This window comes from Xyrauchen texanus, chromosome 30 (assembly GCF_025860055.1).
Source record: "Xyrauchen texanus isolate HMW12.3.18 chromosome 30, RBS_HiC_50CHRs, whole genome shotgun sequence".
NCBI lineage: Eukaryota > Metazoa > Chordata > Actinopteri > Cypriniformes > Catostomidae > Xyrauchen > Xyrauchen texanus.
In genome coordinates, this window is record NC_068305.1 from 30,980,580 (window position 1) to 31,002,001 (window position 21,422).

The 21,422-nt window shown below is 35.4% G+C and overlaps 2 protein-coding genes across 2 annotated transcripts in view; both read left to right on the forward strand.

Annotated features, from left to right (window-relative positions):
• Window positions 1–15,151, forward strand: part of vsnl1a (visinin-like 1a) — a 32,913-nt gene extending 17,762 nt beyond the window's left edge. Inside the window, exons 3-4 of the mRNA XM_052099224.1 lie at window positions 8,937–9,152; window positions 10,842–15,151. Coding sequence (XP_051955184.1) covers window positions 8,937–9,152; window positions 10,842–11,039 — 414 coding nt within the window. The 3' untranslated portion in view covers window positions 11,040–15,151. The remainder of the gene's footprint in view (window positions 1–8,936; window positions 9,153–10,841) is intronic.
• Window positions 15,152–17,523: 2,372 nt separating this feature from the next.
• Window positions 17,524–19,744, forward strand: sf3b6 (splicing factor 3b, subunit 6). Its single transcript, XM_052099152.1, has 4 exons — window positions 17,524–17,818; window positions 18,256–18,374; window positions 18,461–18,599; window positions 19,287–19,744. Exons 1-4 carry the CDS (start codon window positions 17,789–17,791, stop codon window positions 19,374–19,376), a joined length of 378 nt encoding a protein of 125 aa, XP_051955112.1. The 5' UTR covers window positions 17,524–17,788; the 3' UTR covers window positions 19,377–19,744.
• Window positions 19,745–21,422: the final 1,678 nt, after the last annotated feature.

Below are 21,422 nucleotides of genomic sequence, written 5' to 3' on the forward strand. Positions count from 1 at the left end.
AGGATGGCAGAAGCAAGGACTCTGCGACAGTGCATCCCTCCTCCTTCCTGGCACCAATGTAACGGGTTCAAGTTGGGAAAAGAGGAGATGGGAACTGGCAGAACAGTCAAAATAACTTTTATACCATAACTGAACTGAAAACAACATTAAACAAACTTTAACACACACATAGCGGCCATGTTTGTCTCTCTCTCGTGAACTGGTGCCTCCGGCTAGTCTTTATCACCATCCCGGCTGATTAGCACAATTTAGGGCCGGGCGTGTGGATTTTTTTTATGAGAATTATTTGAAGTAGTTTAAGAAGTTCTAAAAAAACTAAATTCAAATTGTAATAGTAATTCTTATTCATTATTAATTTCCTGACTATACATTGTGATCAGTTGAATGCCACTTTGCTGAACAAAAGAGCCAATTTCTTTCCATAAGAACAAAATCTGTACATTATTCCAAACTTTTGGCCACCAGTGTATAAAAACAAAAGGCTTTCATAATTAAATGTGTACATGTCATTTATTTCTACACTTGCCTTCCTATTTAAATCATATCTCTGAATTTCTACGCCTGTTATTGTTGTTGTTGTTGTTAGGCAATTATTAATTATAATAATAACAACAACACCAGCAATGATAATGATGATAATGATGATAATAAAAATAATGGAATCTGAGTAAATATTAATTATGAATTTTATTGAATACATCCATATGCTCAACAGCCAGGTTTGGTAGCAAACCTCTGAAAACAATTTACAAAACCAACAACATTACTACTTTCTTCAAAGACTCATTCTCTATGTCTCAAGGGGCTGAGTGCTCTGACATTGCAATTCACGAGGGCCTTCTCCCATACAACGAACATTGCGTGACTGTGGCAAAAAATTCTGTGGTTTATTACAAATCTCAGGGCAGCTCCAAGGTTAAATGCTCTCCCGAAGAGTTGGGATTTTTAAGGTTAATGTTCTAATGTTCTATCGATATTTAAATCAACAAAACCTACCTCCCTATCCTAAACCTTAAAACTAAACCTAACCGATAGTGTCATAAAAAGCAATTGTGACATGAAAAACAAAATTTTTGAATAAACCATATCATTTTGTGATGCTTCTATGACACTTTTGGCTCACGTGTCGACTCGTGCTCTTCAGGACACGTACCCCGGTCCTTTTTATAGCATATGCAACATTCTATCAGTTGAGCTACTGCGCAGTTTGATCACACTTAAACAAGCTTGTAAATGTAGATGGTTATGCAATGCAAATGTTAAAACGTGTTTATGTGTCATAAAATAGCATTGTGTGAAGAACAGAGTGAAAATTAAGTGTGTATGAACTAATAATTGTGCCATTTTATTTGTGATTTGAGTGAAAGGGAATAAAAGTCATTATTGTTTTAGCGCCTCTAGTGTTCATTCCGCCTGGAGATTGCTGTGATATGTACAGCAGGCCACATAAAAATCATTTTGCAAAAATGTAGTTATTGTAACATCATTTTTGACCAGGTTGTGAATGCCAGAGAGAGTAAAAAGGCGACTTAACATCGAATTTAACAACGTCCTCTCTCACACAATCTCCTCTCTTGATTTCATCCTAGCTAGGAAAAAAGATACTTTTGACTTTTTTAATACTTAAGTACAATTTAATGTGAATACTTTTTTACTTTCGTTCACACAGTTAAAAACTTACAGGCTTCTATCAAACTTAGAGATTTTATTGGCACAAATTGATAGAATTGAAAAGAAAAAAAACTCATTGACGTCAAACCCTTTGTCTGCATTCTCAAAATGAGTGATCCCTCAATTTTGCAGATGTCTCTTAAAGTAGGCATGTAGTATGTGCAGTATATTTAGGTGTCTGTGTCTATGTTTTTCTGAGAGATGTGGCAGTCTTCCAGCACAGGCATTACTGTCCACCCTGTGTGTATTATCACCACTGAGGTCAGTTGTGCTCTAGAAGCCAGTCCATTTGAACAGTACAATGAGCTTCTACAGCTGTCTACAGTGAAGGTACTGTGTATCTGTGTGAGTGTCAGAGATGACTACTTGCATAGTGACTTAGATGTTATAGGAATGTGTTTTTGGTGAACATCAGTGATGACAACCATAGGAATCTGTGTCTGCTTCCCTTCCCAAGTACACCTCCAGCCAATAGTGTTGTCTCTTATAAATAACATACAGCCTTTTTTGCCAAATAAGACCGGACGCTCTTGAAATCATTGGGGAAATATTTTTCTTTTTTTAAACAAATCGTCAGTGAAAGAAGCTGATTAACCTTTAAACCAATATTAATATAAAATATTAACCATGAGCTCTGATTAATCAAATTAATATTATATGAGCTGTTTTATTTTCTTATTCTTATGAGGCTTTACAATCATCCTACCCAAATGTTTCTAAATACAGTCTAAATATAATCCTGGTTACTGTGATAAACACAGAAATTACTGTAATTTGACAAGATTTCTAAATATATATATATATATATATATATATATATATATATATATATATATATATATATATATATATACTTCTAATAACTTGGGTAACAGTGTTGAATTTTGAGCTTTAGAATGCAGCCTACACTATAATTTGTGTAATAAGAAAATGGTTAGAGATTTTTTTACAAATGATGATCCAAATGACAATATTCTTGAGTGTCACAATTTTAAATTAATAAGATGAAAATCATGCATTAATCAGTTGTGCATACAAATGTGGGGCACTGATAAATATTATGTTTTGGTTGTTTAATAATAACCAAATTAATAATTAAAACTTTTTTTTTACTGTGGCACTTTTTTATTTTAATGGTTGGAGACAAATGAGAATGTCAAGATCTCTGAGGTGGGACAGGCCATAATTCCCATTTCAAGGGGTTATAAAGATTTTTGAAGTGTTTAAAATTAGCTACATTTTAATACTAGATCATTTATATGTTAGGTTTCCATTTTTACCAAAAAAAAAAAAGTATTAGTGCATCTATCTATTGCTTTAATAAAGTAATGGTACACCAAATACACATTCATGGAATGTGCCACGTTACATTTATTTGACAAAGAAAACAATATGATTAATTCTAATGATGATCCAATTTCATTCCACTTTGCAGGAGCCCCATCCTGCACGTTGAGGCTTTAGATTCCACTTTGCGCTGCAATATTTTGAATGGGGCTTTAGAAATCCCAAGCTGCACCTGGCTGAAAAATCCATGACTGTTGTATTGTTAAATGGCCTTCAAGAGCACTATGACAGGTTTGAACAGTCTGACGCAGAGGGGGCAGGCGCTGACACAGGGAGTGGCATCAGCTTGTGCTCTGATTGCACTGGATTTTAGGACCCACTTAGCAGCTGGAGTCTGTCTGCAGGGCTTTTGGCTGATCCTGCAGTTTGCCTCACACCCTCCTTGTACATCAGTTTAATACACCAGCTGTGCTAGAGCAGACTGTTCATTTACATTTGATCATTTGACAAATGCTTTTATCCAAAGCGGCTTATTGTGCATGTCTTTACTACAGAGACAATTACCCTGGGCCAATTTGGGGTTAAATGCTTTGCATTGTCAGACACAATTATAGTAGCTGATGAATCACCCCTTCTGTCAGTGGCACTATATCATAGTTCCATAGGGGCATATCATGGCACTGTTTTGTGGCCCATTCTGCATAACGCGGCGGCACATTTCAGCTTATCGCAGCACATTCGGCCCGTTTCGCGGCCAGCCCACCGGCCAGCCCGGTTCTCCTGATGGCAGGTCAAACCTGATCGGCCCCAAAGTGCATCGGCCCACCAGGAAAATACCTGGTATGCCAGATTACCAATCCAGCCCTGCTTTTATTCAAATAAAGATCAACCAATCAACAAACTAAATTGCTGTGTTCATATATGCCTATATAGGAACCGAACCATGGAAGAAAATGCACCAGGTTCCATAACAAATGCTCTAAAGAGCCAGGAGTGCAATTCATGGATTAACTACCTTGTGAATGTGCGTGAGTGTGCATTTATCCTCTCAAAGCTTGCCGTAGAAGCATATGTCCATATGCAGGTTTCAGTGAGGAAAGAAATTACTTTAAATAAAAACAAACTGTTGTGTCTTTTTAGTGTAGGAAAAAAAAATAGGAAATCACTGTGACAGAATCACTGTGGATTATAATCAGCGTTTGTTATGATATGCAGCTGAGTGCGATCGCAGATGGAAACATTCAGATCAGCTTGAAATCTTGTCAGTTTTTCAGAAAAAGAAGAAACTCATTTTTCACTTGGCAAGAATACAAGACCCCACCTCGGCAAAAGAAAAAAAAATTCAAGCAAGCCGGATATGTTTTTGCAGTTTTTGAAGCCATTAACTCAGCAGGGAGTCCCGATGGTCAAAGGATAAATAACCTCCCGCTGGCAAACATTACTGCATGCTCCTTCTCTCACCTATAGGCTGGCGATTTTGTTAATGAAGCTCACCTGAAAATCACCATCTTGTCATGAGACTGGGTTGTGTGATTCAATGGAAATCTTCCCATTTACCTTAGCTCTCAAATTCCATTTGCGGTTAAGTATGTTCAGACTTTTCAATTGGTCAAGAGTGTCATGTAACATGTAAGAACCCATGATGTTCAGTGTCAATGGCATCAAACCAGCTCCATTTTGTAAATGAACACAACAAGTTAGATTTAAGAGCTCTGGTGTAGAAGAAAATTATCAATAATGGCTTAAATGAATAATGAATAAATGAATAATGGCTTAAATTTTGGTCTGTTCACATAAAGCGTCTATCGTACACAAATTATTTCGGCTAATTTTATGATACTTATTAAATGCTTTTTTTCCCCCCCTTTTTGGAGCTTGGCAGTATAAATCACCATTGACTTTCTTTGTATGGAAAGGTGCAGCTTGGATATTCTGCCGGGACTTTTCCCAGTGGGCCGGCCATGAAACGGGGCCGAATGGGCCACGATAAGCTGAAACGGGCTGCAAAATGGCACTGTGATAGGCCGAAGGAGGCCGCGATATGCAGAAAAGGGATACAACACCCCCCATCCCTCCTGCCCCAGGGCCGATTTCTCTTCCCAGTCCGCCCATGTGCCTAACATCTCCGTTTGTGATATTTTTTTAGGTGAACTATTTCTTTTATATCAATAAATTGAATATAAACTAGTCTACTGGCAACAGAGATGAAGTAAGCTGATATGACATTCTGCATTGTCTTGAATATGTCAAATTACTGTTCATCTCCTTCATGTACTGATCAGAGAACATCAGACACTGGAATCATGATCAGCTGGCATTTCCATGTTTTAGATGGAAAGATCTGTTTCTAACTTTCGATGTGTCTACCTTGGATCCAGAAGTAAAGGAAAAATATTAATGTAATGTGAAAATGGAGAATTTCAAATGGCCTTGCCCTACATAGTTATTAAAAAAAATCTGTTTTACATAACAAAACATTTCATAACCTGCCAAATCTGCTCGAAAATAACTGACAGAGGGGGCCACACAGCAGCAGGTCTCTAGTTCTTCATGACTTGCACTTTGTTTTCTTTTTCCTCTCCTCTACTTTTGTGAAGGGCAAGGCCATATGGAGCAGAAGGGCCAGCCCCATGAGAGAATCATTTTGCATGTGTGCAGGAAACCTCACAGTGTGCATTACTTCCTGTCTCAGCTCTCTATTCCACCAATGCCAGTATTGCCTCTGATTTTTAAGTGTATTTTGAAGAGCGCAACCTGGACTGTACTGATCCGTTAGGACCCACAAAGACCACAGGGTGAGCACCCCCTGCTGGACTCACACACACACATATATATATATATATATATATATATATATATACAGGGTTGAGAAGTAACGAAATACAAGTAACTGGAGTACGTATTTAAAATTCAAAACATAAGTAACATTCAAAAAGTATTTTGATTACTGAAGAGATAACTTTATATTTTATTGTAATTTGTTTCATTTAATATTTAGTACTTTCAGATGGAAAACATTTATACATATAACTGATACGATCCAAAGTGCATTTGAACAGCGTTTAAACACTTTCTTATGATGTGTTACATTCATACGAACAGACAGAGAAGTGAGTTTCAAGTAAGTTTGGAGCAGAAGAAATAGAAATAAACCATGTGTAAATTGTCAGATTTACGCTAAGCTAAAATGCTATTTCTAGACATTTTACACGCACGTTAGCAGGCACGGTCGTGTTTATTTTTTAAGAAAATTCACGTTGGATCATAATTTCTTTTTTCTAGTAAGACCTTTGATATTAGGGCAAAAATCATTTTCTTGATAATACGTACAAATATCTAAAAAGCCTTAAAACAAGATCAGTTTAATTTATCTTGTTTTAGAAACAACACTGCATAAGATATTTCGTTTTTTCAGAGAATGTATTTTTAACATGTGTATTTTTGTGTTTTGTCTTTGTCTGTACTGGCAGAGTTTTTATTGTCTAAAAAAGCTAAAAACTCTACCAGTGCTGAAGAAGTAATCCAAAGTATTTATAATATGTTGCTTTAAAGTAATTTAATTTAAAGAGCAATTTAAAGAAATATGTTACAAATTACATTTCAAAAGTAACCCTCCCATCCCTGTATATATGTGTGTATAAATATATACAGTATATATATATATATATATATACAAAGACCACTGCAGTCTCATCAGTTGGTGGGTTGGTGTCTGGCTGTTCTACATGTGCTTTCTTTGGTTTAATCTTTGTGTAAAAAGATGTTATGGATTTTAGTCTTCTTTTATGGTTGGGCAAAAAAGAAAAAAGACACTAATTAGACAGATAAACTATGAGAATTATAGAATTAGGTTCTTGTGAGTTAAATTATCAAACAGCTGTTGATTATCATTTGTGTTGTTTTTTTTTGTATTTCATGTTCAGTATTTGACCCATGTTGCTGCTTAAAATGATCTTTTATTATTAATGCTTTTTCCTGTAAGATATGTCATGTATGACCAAATAGTGTAAACTCTGCAGCTTACAACATGCCTTACAGTATGTGAAAGTGGTGGTTAGCACAGCAGTGATGTCCCTATGAGGTTTACAGGGCATGTTTCACCATTTGTCCTCTACAAGATGAAGGAGAGTGGAAAGTCAGATGTAATGGATAACATTTTTCTCAGTAGTGCATTCAGGGAAATCTACCAGATCCTGCAAAACATCTCAGCAGTAATCTAACCAAACCATGTGAGTCAATGGAGTACTATCACCTCCATCCATCTTGAAACGTCCCAACACACGTTTTGCTCATTTGGTTAAAAATAAGAAAAAAGAAAGAATCTATTTTTCTTTGAGCATGGCATCGATTCCTAAGTGCTCAGAATGTATAATTAGCTTAGTTCAGCTATGCCATTACACACAAGTGAATCCATTTTTTTATATTAAACAACCAAATAACTATACACTCGTAAATATGAGGTTAGGTAATGTTTGCTACAAAATACAGTGGGGTTAAAACTGTAAAACTGAGTCCACTTTGAAAATTCTAAATCTAATTTAAGCATGGATTATTATTATATATATATATATATATATATATATATATATATATATATATATATATATATATATATATATATATTATATATATAAATATAGTTTTTATTTTTGTAAATGTAAAACAAGAAAGATTTATGAAAAGGTCAGATTTTCAGATGCTCTTGAGAACATTTTTGAACATATAACTTTATTAAATAGAAACATTTTCAAAAGTTGACTCAGACTTTTAAACCCCACAGTATATTTAGCAACATTTACGTTGGCTTCTCAAATATCTAGTGTGAGATTGCTATTCTCTGATAACAATGATTTTACTGTCTTGCTTAAAAAGATCAGGAGGCACACTGTTCCGCAATTGGCTGAGAAAATAACCTGTTATCTCCCTTTGTTACTCATTAGATTGGAAATCAGTGGTGTTTTGCACACAATAGGAAACAAATCACTCTTTGGCTGTAAAAGTAAGGACTACATTGGGGAATGGGTGAATGTAATAGTTGTGTTCCGTTACTGAGAGGGCAGCCGTGGAAGTGCTGAGAAGTGTGCTTAAACTTACATCTTGGTGATTTTGAAACAACGTTATTTCTGACGAGAGTTGCAACCAAAAAAAGTACATTCGAGAAGAGAGCTCTCTCAGTTTCTGAGTTTCACTCTTTCGATCCCTCAAAAACAAACTTACACACAAACTCTCTCTCACACACACACACACACACACACACACACACACACACACACACACACACACTACCTTGTTACTCCATTAAGTAAACAGCGCAAGCCTCACAATCCTCCGTTGCTAGTTCTAAAGTGACATTTTCGAACTAGCAACAAAGGCTCGGACTGTATTAAAGCAAGATGCTGAATCTGTGGTGGGATCCGTGGCAGGTTCAAGAGTGTTTTAGGGATGAAAACCAATAAATGTCTTGAGATAAAACCCTGAACAATGTCTTAAGGTGTGTTAACAGTGCTATAACTGGAATAATTGACTCCGGCTCATTGAATTATTGAAAAACAATGCACATCCGAGGTATGCATACTCTGCTGTGTGCTGTGACCTTGCCTCTGACCTTGTTAACTTTTTACCTTGAACCTAGAGATGAAATAGATAAGAAAAAACTTTAGACAGTGACTTCTGACATTAATATATATATATATATATATATATATATATATATATATATATTTCAAAATAATTTATTATTGTAACATTGTCAAAAAGGGAAATTAATGGACTCTTGAGCATGTGCTGAGTAAATGTCATCAATCCAACTTGAGTGTGATTTTAAGAAATTTAAAGTGTTACAATTCCACCTCTCCACTGCTTGAAAAGCTCTGTACACATTTTAAGCACATTTTAATCTGACAAAATGTGAACACAAGGAAGCCCTGACCGACAGAACAACAGTATTGATTAAGTATATTATTTCACCTCTTTTTCAGTTTTTCCCCTATGGTGATGCCTCAAAGTTTGCTCAGCACGCTTTCAGAACCTTCGATAAGAATGGAGACGGCACCATCGACTTCAGAGAGTTTATCTGTGCCCTGTCCATCACATCACGTGGCAGCTTTGAACAGAAACTCAACTGGGCATTCAACATGTATGACCTGGATGGAGATGGCAAAATCACACGAGTTGAGATGCTTGAGATCATTGAGGTATATGATTCAGTGTGTTCAGTCTGTTCTCCTGATTTACATACATACTTTTTATTCCATTAACTGCAGCAAATTATTAAAGAAGTTATTGCTTAATTATCAGATTTAATTTCTTGCAATTTACAATCAACAGATAATGCTGTAAAAAAAAAAAAAAAAATTATAACTAACTGCAACACACTGTTCCATAATAATATTAATGTTAAGACATTATTGTAGAAAGTGAGTAAAGCATTGAATAGACATTACAAATAGTGACTTTAGAAGTTACATTTTGCTGTTTTTCCTGTTAACCCTAATCTTCTGTTGGGGTCTTTTGAACATTGCTTCTTTAAATACACACACACACACACACACACACACACACACACACACAAACTGGGCAGAACAGAACACACACACACCGAAATTAATGAAAGGGTGATACTATAACACATCCACAATGCAGAACACACATGCTCTCTCTCACTCACACACACACACACATACACACACACACACACACACACACACACACACACACACAGGAATGAATATGTGAGACTATAACTGATAGCCTAAAATTTTTTATAGAATTTGTCATATAAAATCAGCCACAAATTCAAAACACACACAGAAACAAAGGGTTGGGACCATAACACATCCACAATGAACAACACACACATACAGAGAGGAGAGAGAGAGAGAGAGAGAGAGAGAGAGAGAGAGATGAAAGGGTAAGACATTACACATCCACAATGAAGAACACACATACAGTTATTGATTTGGGATGTCTTATCTTTTTAACATCATAGTCAGTAACATACAAATAATGATTTTTAAATGTCTTTGATAATGTCTAAACATATATCTAAATGCATAACTAGTCATAAGATCTGAAAACAAAAATCAGTTTGCTACGAGCAGGCAAATTAGTTAACCTCCGCAGCCATCTGCTGGTTATATGTTGTAATTTCATGTCTAAAGATTTGTTTCCCCCTCTCCAACAGATGGCAGTATTCTGCCTCAATGCATGACAATATATTCTTAAATACATTTGTGAAATGTAGTTAAAGTGTAAAAGTGTATTTAACATAAAATGTTCTTAGTTTATATAAAATGAATTGTGTTTTTTAATCATTTAGAGGCAAATAAGGAATAAAAAATTAAATAAATGTTATAACATTTGTTAAAAAAATAATGATTTTGGTACAAATTACACAAGTGTGTGGGGTCAAAATTGAAAAAGGGTTAATGGTAGGTTACCTGCATTCTGTTCCATTCTGTTGTACTTCCATCTAGCTGTTAAATGCAAGGACGTGTCCTGAATGAACGGCAAATACATGCTTCGAATTTAGGTGGTGTTTCAAGCTTGAATTCTCAGTTACAAGAGAGACCACTGTGGACTGCAGGCCATTGATGGGCTTATGTTCAATGATATGCAAATAAAACAAAGAATTCACTTATAAAGCCACTTTTTGTTATATACAGTATATACTCAATGATTTACTCATCTGCCACAATAATGTGTCTTTGATTTATCTTGATTTGGGGGCTTTTCTCAGCAAATATTTTTATATGCAACTAAATAATATTAATTTTATTAATTGTTCAGCAAATTAAGTAATTATGATATATTAATATGATTTTTTTTTTTTTTTTTGACTCGTAATTGTATTTCAAAATGTTCAATTTTGTTCCCATCTTAAGGCAATATATAAGATGGTGGGGACTGTTATCATGATGAAGATGAATGAGGATGGCCTGACGCCTGAGCAGCGAGTGGACAAAATCTTTAGTAAGATGGATAAGAACAACGACGACCAGATATCATTGGAAGAGTTTAAAGAAGCAGCAAAGAGTGACCCCTCCATTGTTTTACTTCTGCAGTGTGACCTTCAAAAATAAGCGTCTCAGAAAAGAGCCAGGGACTGCACAATGATTAATGTTCCATTCAGTTTGCAGCTATTTCCACTCAAAAAATTAGCTTGGACTACCTTTCAATGAATCCGCTTCCTGTGTTTGAAACACTTGTGTGCATGAGAATGTTCTTTGCTGACAAATTTCACATATGTACACACACAAACACTTTCACACAAACACACACACACACACGAATGCATACTTTGCAAAAACATACACACATACAGACCATGCCATGCACAATTAGAATTATATGAATATTTATATATATATATATATATATATATATAATGAATATACTGTGTGTGTGTGTGTGTGTGTATATAAGGAATATCACACAAGCAAGTGTGCAATATGGGCCCTACATTTGGCCGCAAGCCGAGTGCCGTAGGTAATCACAGCAGTGCTGATTTAGGAACATATAGCATGATTGCAAGTGTGAAGTTGCTTATATACAACAGTTCAATGAACAAATACATTTTCAAAACTGAGTACGGTCAAGAAAAATGTATTTGTGCATGGAACTACTTTCTTATGCGTCGGATCAGAATCTGCTGTTGCTGGTTCAAAACCAAATGATGCGTCCAAGCCTCTGATAGTAATTCAAAATGTAACTTCAGAAAGAGTATCTGTGCTGTTTCGAACAAGTTATTTGATAACCAAGGATGGATGTGTGTGTGTGTGTGTGTGTGAGAGAGAGAGAGAGAGAGAGACGGAGTGTGTGTGATCACCTGTTGCCACACCCAAGCAGAGATGCTGAAGATCAGCTTTCTCAGTGGAAAAATAGCATTCAAGCGGGGGTATTTCTCCCTATTTCGCAGTAGCCGGTGCGCAAGAGTCGATATTGTGTAATTAATCAGTCTGTTGTGTCTCTCAGCTGTGATGAGCCGTAATGCTTAAGTTGTTCATTTAAAGCCATTTAAAGCTATTTCCTAGCTTTAGAAGTGTATTTTATTAAGTATAGTAAGCGATAATGAAGAGCTGTTGTATGTATATACATTGTGTGTGTATATATATATATATATATATATATACACACACACACACACACACACAACACACACACACACGGTAGTGGCCAAAAATAGTGTCACTCTTGGTAAATATGAGCAAATAAGGCTGTGAAAAATATATCCTTATTGTTTATCCTTTTGGTCTGTCATTCAAAATATTCACTAAAATCTGTCCTCAAATAGATATCAAACTATTCCGAATGCAACACAAGTTTTACCAAAAAATTATATTTTTGTCAAATATATGTGTGGCACAATTATTGGCACCCTTTTATTAAATATTTTGTGCAACCTCCCTTTGCCAAGATGACAGCTCTGAGTCTTCTCCTATAATCCTAATGAGGTTGGAGAACGCATGGCAAGTGATCTGAGACCATTCCTCCATAAATAATCTCTCCAGATCCTTCAAATTCAGAGGTTCACACTGGTGGACTCTCCTCTTCAGTTCACCACACAGGTTTTCTATGGGGTTCAGGTCAGGGGACTGGGATGGCCATGGCAGGACCTCGATATTGTGGTCAGTGAACTATTTTTGTGTTGATTTTGATGTGTGTTTTGGATCATTGTCCTGCTGGGATATCAAACCACAGTCCATTTTAAGCTTTCTGGCAGAGGCAGGTTTTGATTTTTGTATCAGTTGGTATTTAATGAGTCCATGATGCCATGTCCGAACAAGATGTCCAGGACCTCTGGCATAAAAACAGCCCCACAACGTTAAAGATCCACCACCATATTTAACTGAGGGCATGAGGTACTTTTCCATATGGCTACCGGTCACATTTGAAGTTCCAGTAGTGTCTGGCAAACTGAAGATGCTTGAGTTTGGTGCTGGATGAGAGCAGAGTCTTTTTTCTTGAAACCCTCCCAAACAACTTGTTGTGAAGTAGGTGATGTCTGATTGTAGTTTGGAGACTTTCTGATCCCAAGACACAACAAGTTCCTGCAATTCTCCAGCTGTGATCCTTGGAGCATTTTTGGCCACCTGAACAATCCCCCACACCTTGCATGGAGACAATATAGACTTGCATCCTATTTCAGGCCGATTCGTAACACCTCCAGTTGATTAGAACTTCTTAATTATTGCCCTGATGGTGGAAATGGGTATTTTCAATGCAGTAACTATTTTCTTATAGCCACTTCCTATTTTGTGAAGCTCAACAACTTTTTGCTGCACATCATAACTTAATTCTTTGGTCTTACCCATTGAGATATATGACTACGGGAATTTGAGCTTGTGTGTTACCTCATATTTATACCCGTGTGAAACAGAAAGTCATAGCTGAACAATTTCATGTTCCTTGTCACCCAGGTGTACTAAATAATGTAAAATATGAATGGGAATATACTTCAGATATATTTTACTCATAAGAATTTCAAGGGGTGCCAATAATTGTGGCAAATGTGTTTTGGAGAAAAATATTTATTTAAATTACGAGATTTTTTTACCCACTATCATTTAGTTTTCTTCAATTAAAGGTTACATTTTTGTGAATATTTTGAATGAAAGATAAAAAGGATAAACAATAAAGACATATTTTTCACAGCCTTCTTTTCTCATATTTACCAAGGGTGCAAATATTTTTGGCCACTACTGTATATATATATATATATATATATATATATATATATATATATATATATATATAGATGTCAAAATTAACTGCCACTTTCTATACAGTCCAAAACCACTGGAGCTTGCGCATCATTGATGTGCTGTATTAAATGAAGCTACTATTTATTGTTCAAGTTTACTGATGCTATCTATGTGTACTGTATACTACGTAATGTCAACCAAACTGATTCTTATGGTGATCGTAACTGTTCCAGATTTACCCACTCGCCTGGATGGACGAAAACATTAACTTAAGTCCATCAACCTTTTCCTTCCAGATGTTCTTGTACTGCTGGTGAATATAATTGTAGTTTATTTGCATGCCATTAGGTTTGCCTTAAGAGCACTTCCCTAATTTGCATCCTGCATAAAGAATGATCACAAGCCTTATTTCAAAATAAGCTGTTCAAAATATACGTACAATAGAATCGGATGGAAAGCTGGTTTTGCAAAGATCTTCAACGATGGTGATGTCACACCGGACATGCATTGGTGATCCACTGATGAGGAAAGGCTATGGGAAGTGCATTCTCCCTTCTATGTCTAGCATGTACTTTACATAAGAGGGATTGAATGTGGCTGACTGAAATATGTGAGAACAATTGAGAACAATACTAAGACACTGTTTGATCCAGAGTGAATTTTAAATAGGCCATAGTATACATTCATACTCATGGTCAAAATATTATGCTAGTCAATAAAAAGTATTCCCATATTCAGCCAACAATCTGTGCAGTGAATTTAAGCATTTAAGAGTGTCATCAAATATTAAATAATTTGCATATCAGTTTGCTGATATATGTGGGGCCCCAAGCATGGAATTAATTTATGAAAATAATTTTTGAGTTGTGTCATTAGGTTTAAAATTATGAAAATACTGATTGAAATATTGATCTTGCCTCAAATCTTTTTAAACGACAAACTCAGATTTTGTACATGCTGCTCTTAAAGGAGGGCTTCAGCTGAGGGTTTTATGTTTTAGGGCTCAGACCAAGCTAAGAATATCACTCTTTGAATCCAGACATTTGCACCAACTGCACATTTTGGGCACTGACTCCATTTCTAAAGAAGCACATCTTCAACTAAGCTTCTGTGCTCCATTTGATATTTGCATTCAGCCAGTGTTAAGAGTTTTACAAAAACATAAACTTTGTCATTGTAATGTTTACCTATTTAGCCACCACAACAAATTCATGCAATGGCAACCTTTTCCAACTGAAGAGTTATTTTGTACATGAAGCATGTATTGTGCCCCTGATGCCATGGCTGCACTATTCCTTGTGTTGTGGTTTAAACTAATAAAAGAGTATATGGGATGCCTTTTCAATGTCAGAGTTTGATTTCAAATTCTGAATATAAAAATGTGTCTTCCCAGAGGAACACTTTATTATGCAAAGGATTATTAATGTATGCATTTATTTTTTATAGCTTATGAGGCATCATGGAGTTCTCGGTTATGTTTTATCCACTTTGTCTCAGATGTTTCTCCAAAAATTCTTTATGAGAAATAAAAATGGAAACAAATGAGACTATTGTTGACATACAAGAATAACACAGAGCTATAAAGTTACTTTGGATACAAGGGCGTAGCCACGGGTGGGTGGGAGGGCCCACACTTGACTCAGGCCCACCTAGAATATTGGATAATTTTCGCTAAAAACATAAATTCTGATTTTTGGAATTATGTTCTCAAATAAATCATAACAAATTTGCAAAACCAAGTAACTAACTAAATATTTTTGCCTGCATCACCCAATCGACTCCTCTAGAAACGTCATCTGGTAGCGGTCTGCTCATAAGTGACAGTACGTGCATGGCAAACAGCCAAAGCCAAGGCTAGTTTTGAGTTACTTCACTTATTTACTTATTTTTTAAGAATTAGTCAAATTGGTACTTGCATACAGGGTTGGGAGGGTTACTTTTGAGTATTCCACTATTTTTACAGGAAAACAATACAAAAATTATCAAGATTTGAAATAAGTAATCCTGTTACATGTTTTCCATTACTCCCTAACCCTGCTAACATATTTATATATTTGCTCAACTATTTTAGATGTAACCCACCCAAATATCATTTTCTGGCTACATAACTGTTTGGATGGATTAGTCCAGATAATTTGGTTAATGAAAAAGCTGTTGAGAAATTAAAAAAAATAACTTTTGATTGCAGACTGAGGCAAATCTGAGCACAGGTTATGACATTGTTGAGATCTGTTTAGAAGCTCTTGAACAATCAAAGAAGCAGGACTTCCTACCCTCCATTTCATCATACTGCAGTCTAGAAGAAACATTAGTTTAATTAAAGATATCTATTATTAAATAAATAGTTAAATTAATGCGTTATTAAAGCATTTGGCTGACACTTTTATCAAAAGTAACTTATAGTGTGTGCATGCAAGGAATACGTTGAATCAGTTTGTGTGTTCCCAAGGAATAGTAACCATAATCTTAGCACCATGCTCTACCAGTTGAGCTACAAGTTACTAGTCAATTGCATTAGACACTAACCTTATAATCTAGAAAATACCCTACAGTTAGCCTATAATTTGTTAACTCAGCCATGACTGATATTCTTATTAGAAAGAGCTACCATACATTTCAACAGTGGTAGGGTTTGTGCATAAAACAGATTTCTAAACATAAACCACATGACACACCACACCCGCAAGATGGCAGTAGAGTTCATTAGACAAGAGCACTTCCGCTCCGATTCTGATTCCTGGTATTGGCATCGTTAGAATCGATTCCAATAGTCGATTCCAGACACATTTAATTGATTATTTTTCCATTCCGAAAAAAAAAAAAAACGGGAGGCAAAGTTAAATCTCATAATAAACAGCTCTCTGCGAAGCGTTTATAATAGCACGAATGACTAAATTAAATCAGGGCCTGTATGTACATACCAAAGAGCGATGCTTCAATCCCATGAGATCAATTTGAGTAGATGCGACTGCATTTCCAAGAACTATCGAAAATAATCTTCAAAGCGCCATTGAAATGGTCTGTTACCACTCACGAGTTCTTGTTTAGAAAGAGGTTTCAATTAGAATGTACAGTAATTGTCCACTACCTTTTGTACACTGAATAAAATATCCAAACAATACATTTTTATTAAAAAATCCACATGGTTGTATATATTTTAAAGTGTTTTTAAATTTTTTGTTTTTGAATTATTCATTATATATATATATGTAATGTAAAAAATTTTTAAAATGTAGGCTAATAATATAGGCCTATATAAATGCAAAAGTTTGAAATGTCGAGAACGAGCAGAGAGGTGTTAGATTCTCGCTTTTGTGCAGCACAATGAGCCTTTAAACTTTAATTTACCGATTTATTGATTTGAACTGGGAAGAACTCTACTCTGCCATCTTCTTGTTTGAAGACTTGTGTTGTAACATCGGGGTTATTACTGTATGCCCATTTACTGTCACAAATTTGACATATTATTGATTATTAGTTTAATCCAAAGTAAAATACCTGGAGACTATCCAGGTCTGGAAAACAGATGTGTTGAAGGGCTTGTGGAATTACTTCATACAGATGAACAAACGGAGCGGATTTGACTCGGAGTCAGATTGATGATCCTTAAGATGGAGTCATTGTATAATTATTTTGTAAATTGTATTAGTGCTGTTAGGCTTCTAAAATGTGTAGTAGTCCAGTGGCCTAGGAAATAAACACAGTCCGAAAATATCAACCGGTTTTCCCGGAAGGAATCCAATGTTTCGAATCGATTCTTAAATCCCAACGACTCAGAATCGATTATTTTTGGAATCAAGACCAGCCTTGGTTCACGCAGATATTTTTGGCACCTATGTGGTGAGGTACTTCTCAGTCAGACATATATTTTTCTAATGATGTAGATTTAAAATTGGGAACAGTTTTATTAGGTATTGCTTTTCATTATAATTAAACCTAAACTGGATAGCGTTTCATTTTCAGCACATGATGCTGTCGCTCAAGCTCTGACGCAATCTTCTCGGAAATACGTCATCACACTACGCTTTCAATCGCTTGTGCTAGCTGCACTTTAAAGTAACCGGTGAATCATTATAATTTATCTTTCCGCAAAGTATCCTTTTTTCTAAAAAAAAAAAAATCCAGCCATGGCGATGCAAGCAGCTAAACGAGCGAATGTAAGTACATTTGATAGCAGTTCATAAAGGCATAACTGTTCTTGCATTGAAGATTGATGTTTGTTGTTGTTATTTGGGTGTTTCATTTGAGCTCTTAAGACAAATAGGGCAACGTTAGTCCTCGTGATATGTTCACAATGGAGTCCCTATGGAACTGTGCTTAAGACTTTCTTGATTCCTTTATTTCTTAATGCAGAAATCTGGCCAAAACATGTCCCATTACATCCACGTTTCAATTAAGGAATTGTGTATCATACATATATAACGCAATATATTTTGGTCATTAGTAAGTATTCCAAGTGTATGCCTCACTTGAGGGAGCTAAAATTGTTGAAATCCCTCAGTGCTTATGAAATGGTATACATTCAATGGACATTGTCACTTTGATTTGCATTCTACTGTAATCCTAAAGTTTTGACCGCATCTACATATTTCAGATTCGTTTACCTCCAGAGGTGAACAGGATATTGTACATACGTAACCTTCCCTACAAGATTACAGCAGAGGAAATGTATGACATCTTTGGGAAGTATGGGCCAATTCGTCAAATCAGAGTGTGAGTATCAATTTAATTTTCACACATGATCATGCTCATGTTCACTCATGAAAAATGTTTACAGTTCCTTTATGTGGTTTTCTTAGTGGAAACACACCAGAGACAAGAGGAACTGCTTATGTTGTATATGAAGATATCTTTGATGCCAAAAATGCCTGCGACCATCTTTCTGGATTCAACGTCTGCAACAGATACTTGGTTGTATTGTACTATAACGCAAATAGGGTGAGTTCAGATTTTGTTGCCATTGTGCTCAGATGTGATTTATACAGTAACTTTATCAGGATTGTATGTGAATGTATCATAATAATACAATGTTCACTGGTGGCCAAAAGTTTGGAATAATGTACAGATTTGGCTGTTTCCGAAGGAAATTGGTACTTTAATTCACCAAAGTGGTATTCAACTGATCACAAAGTATAGTTAGTACATTTACTGATGTAAAAAAACAGCACATCACCATTTGAAAAAAGCAATTTGTGATTAAATCTAGACAGGCCCTATTTCCAGCAGCCAACACTCCAACATGTATCCTTGAGTAATCATGTTAAATTGCTAATTTGGTACTAGAAAATCACTTGCCATTATATCAAACACTGCTGAAAGCTATTTGGTTTGTTATATGAAGCCTATAATGTCCTGACTATACATTGTGATCAGTTGAATGCCACTTTGGTGAATAAAAGCAACCAAGTTCTTTCCATAAGAGCAAACTCTGTACATGAGTTTCCAAACTTGTTTGGTTTTCTTTTATTCATTGGACACAAAAAAGGATAGATATGCAAAATGCACAAGCTACTCTTTCCCATAAAATGAAATTAGTCAGAGACCAGTTACTTTCAAGCTATTCATTTTTTGAAGACAAAAAAAAAAAAAAAAGTAATCTTACCTTTTTTTTCCCCCTGTTTTAAGGCTTTCCAAAAAATGGACACAAAGAAAAAGGAGGAGCAGCTGAAACTTCTCAAAGAGAAATATGGAATAAACACAGACCCACCAAAATAATCAACATACCTATTTTTATTATTGCACCTTCCACCTTGATATTTCTACTTTAACCCTTTAAGAAATTATTGCTTTAAAAATACCTTTTGAACAGTGCTCATTACTTTACCCGAAGTCCTGTCATATATAATGACCTAATTTATTTTCTATTCATATAGAAATCAAGGAATATGCCATTTGTTCATAAAAGTTTGTATTAAATCAATGATTTTCTTTTTTTTTTTATAACTGCTTGGTGTCTTATTTGCAACCCTTTATTGTACAGGTGTACTTAATACACAGATTCACAATTCTAGGATTGGAATAAAATCAATTAAACATTTTGTTTTAACGTACTAGTTTACAACAAACAATGAATTTACAAGTAAAGTTTTGCACTTGTTATCTCAAACCAATAAACATACAGTACTGTGCAAAAGTTTCAGGCACTTGTGGAAAAACTGTCATAGTGAGGATTTCTTAAAATAAATCATGACATAAATAGTTTTCATTAATCAACGTTATACAAAGTCCAGTAAGACAGAAGAAGAGCTAAATCAATATTTGGTGTGAACACTTTTGCCTTGAAAACAGCACCAATTCTCTTACCGACAGTTTTTCTTGGTTGATGGCAGATAGGATGTTCCCAGCTTCTTGGAGAATTCACCACAGTTCTTCAATTTATTTAGGCTGTCTTTTCATGTAATTCCAGACTGACCCGATGTACCATGATGTTCATGCCATCTGTTGCAGGGCTCCCTGTTATTCTATTCAATTTGCAAAAGGAATGTTTGGGAGTATCAAATGTATATTTCCTATTGACACACTAGAGTAGCAGATATAAATAACATCTTAAGACAAATGTTTTTGTGAAATATATTTTTGTGAAAAGACTTTTGCACAAATACTGTGTAGGCTATATATCTCTATCTATATATGTATCAGGCTAATTTGATTATTGTTTCAGATAGACCTTTGCACAGTACTGTATCACTACTGTCAAAAGCATTTGTATTCGAAGAAAGCATACCCTTTCAGAGCAACTGTCATCCAATAACTGCATGTGCTTTTGCAATGGCAAACTTTAATTAGGAGATAAAGAGAAATAATAACAATGTACTTTATATAAGCCTGCAGATACTATAAGACCACAATTACATCGTCTCAGCCATGTGGTTGCATTTGCTAAATACCAAGGGAAATAAATCTATATGACTAAGGAGAATGTTTTAGCAGATGTAACATTGAACCTGCCAAAAAAAAATAATAATGCAGCGATTAAACAAATCTCTACTGGATACAGATTAGGCATTAACCTCATTGAATGACGTTGCCTCACTGATCTATATAGATCAGTCGTTGCCTCCATTTTATTAATGATCTTGCGTCTGACCAGAATGAGCCAATCAGCTATGAGCGCGAGGATGAGGCGCCAAAGCCACTGTCCTTAAGTCTAGTTACTTATCTTTTATTTTCTCATTAGTTTACGAATATAAAAGCCGTAAAATTTTGGATCGCTAGAACTATCACGGGACAAACATCTGGCAACTTTTCGGTTGGCGTTTCTTAATCTGCCTCGACGGTTGATTAGAAGCAAAGATGTCGCTGTCCAATCAGCATGAAAAAAAGCGTCGAGTCTGACCTAAAGTGGTGAGTGTTGTCTCATGTATAATGATTACATTGCACAAATTAGACATGATTACAATTTGTCGATATATTCCAATTAATTAGATGCCATTTCAATTGCTGGACTAAATATTTAGGACACGTCGATATATGTACGATTTCATCGCTTTTTATGTGTTAATCGCACGCTGCCGTCGTGTAATATTCTGCCATGACATACAATTATAAATGGTAAATGCGTTTGTTTAACTGTTTGTTGAATTGTTGAGGGGGAGATATTAAACCGAATTGGTTCTCAAAGCCTGATTAGACACATGAGTGTGGATATTAAGTGCAGGCTCAAATAGTCTGCCTGCAATTCATGTTTGTGAGCCACTACCAGCTTGCACATTGTCCATAAAATTATTACATTCTTGATGATCTTTTGAAAACTAATTGCAA

What these genes read in the sequence shown, in the direction of transcription:
- sf3b6 (XM_052099152.1), top strand. Translation starts at nt 17,789, where the DNA reads ATGGCGATGCAAGCAGCTAAACGAGCGAAT. An exon ending in AAGCAGCTAAACGAGCGAAT is followed by an intron (nt 17,819 to 18,255) that starts GTAAGTACATTT and finishes TACATATTTCAG; the next exon opens with ATTCGTTTACCTCCAGAGGT. An exon ending in CCAATTCGTCAAATCAGAGT is followed by an intron (nt 18,375 to 18,460) that starts GTGAGTATCAAT and finishes TGGTTTTCTTAG; the next exon opens with TGGAAACACACCAGAGACAA.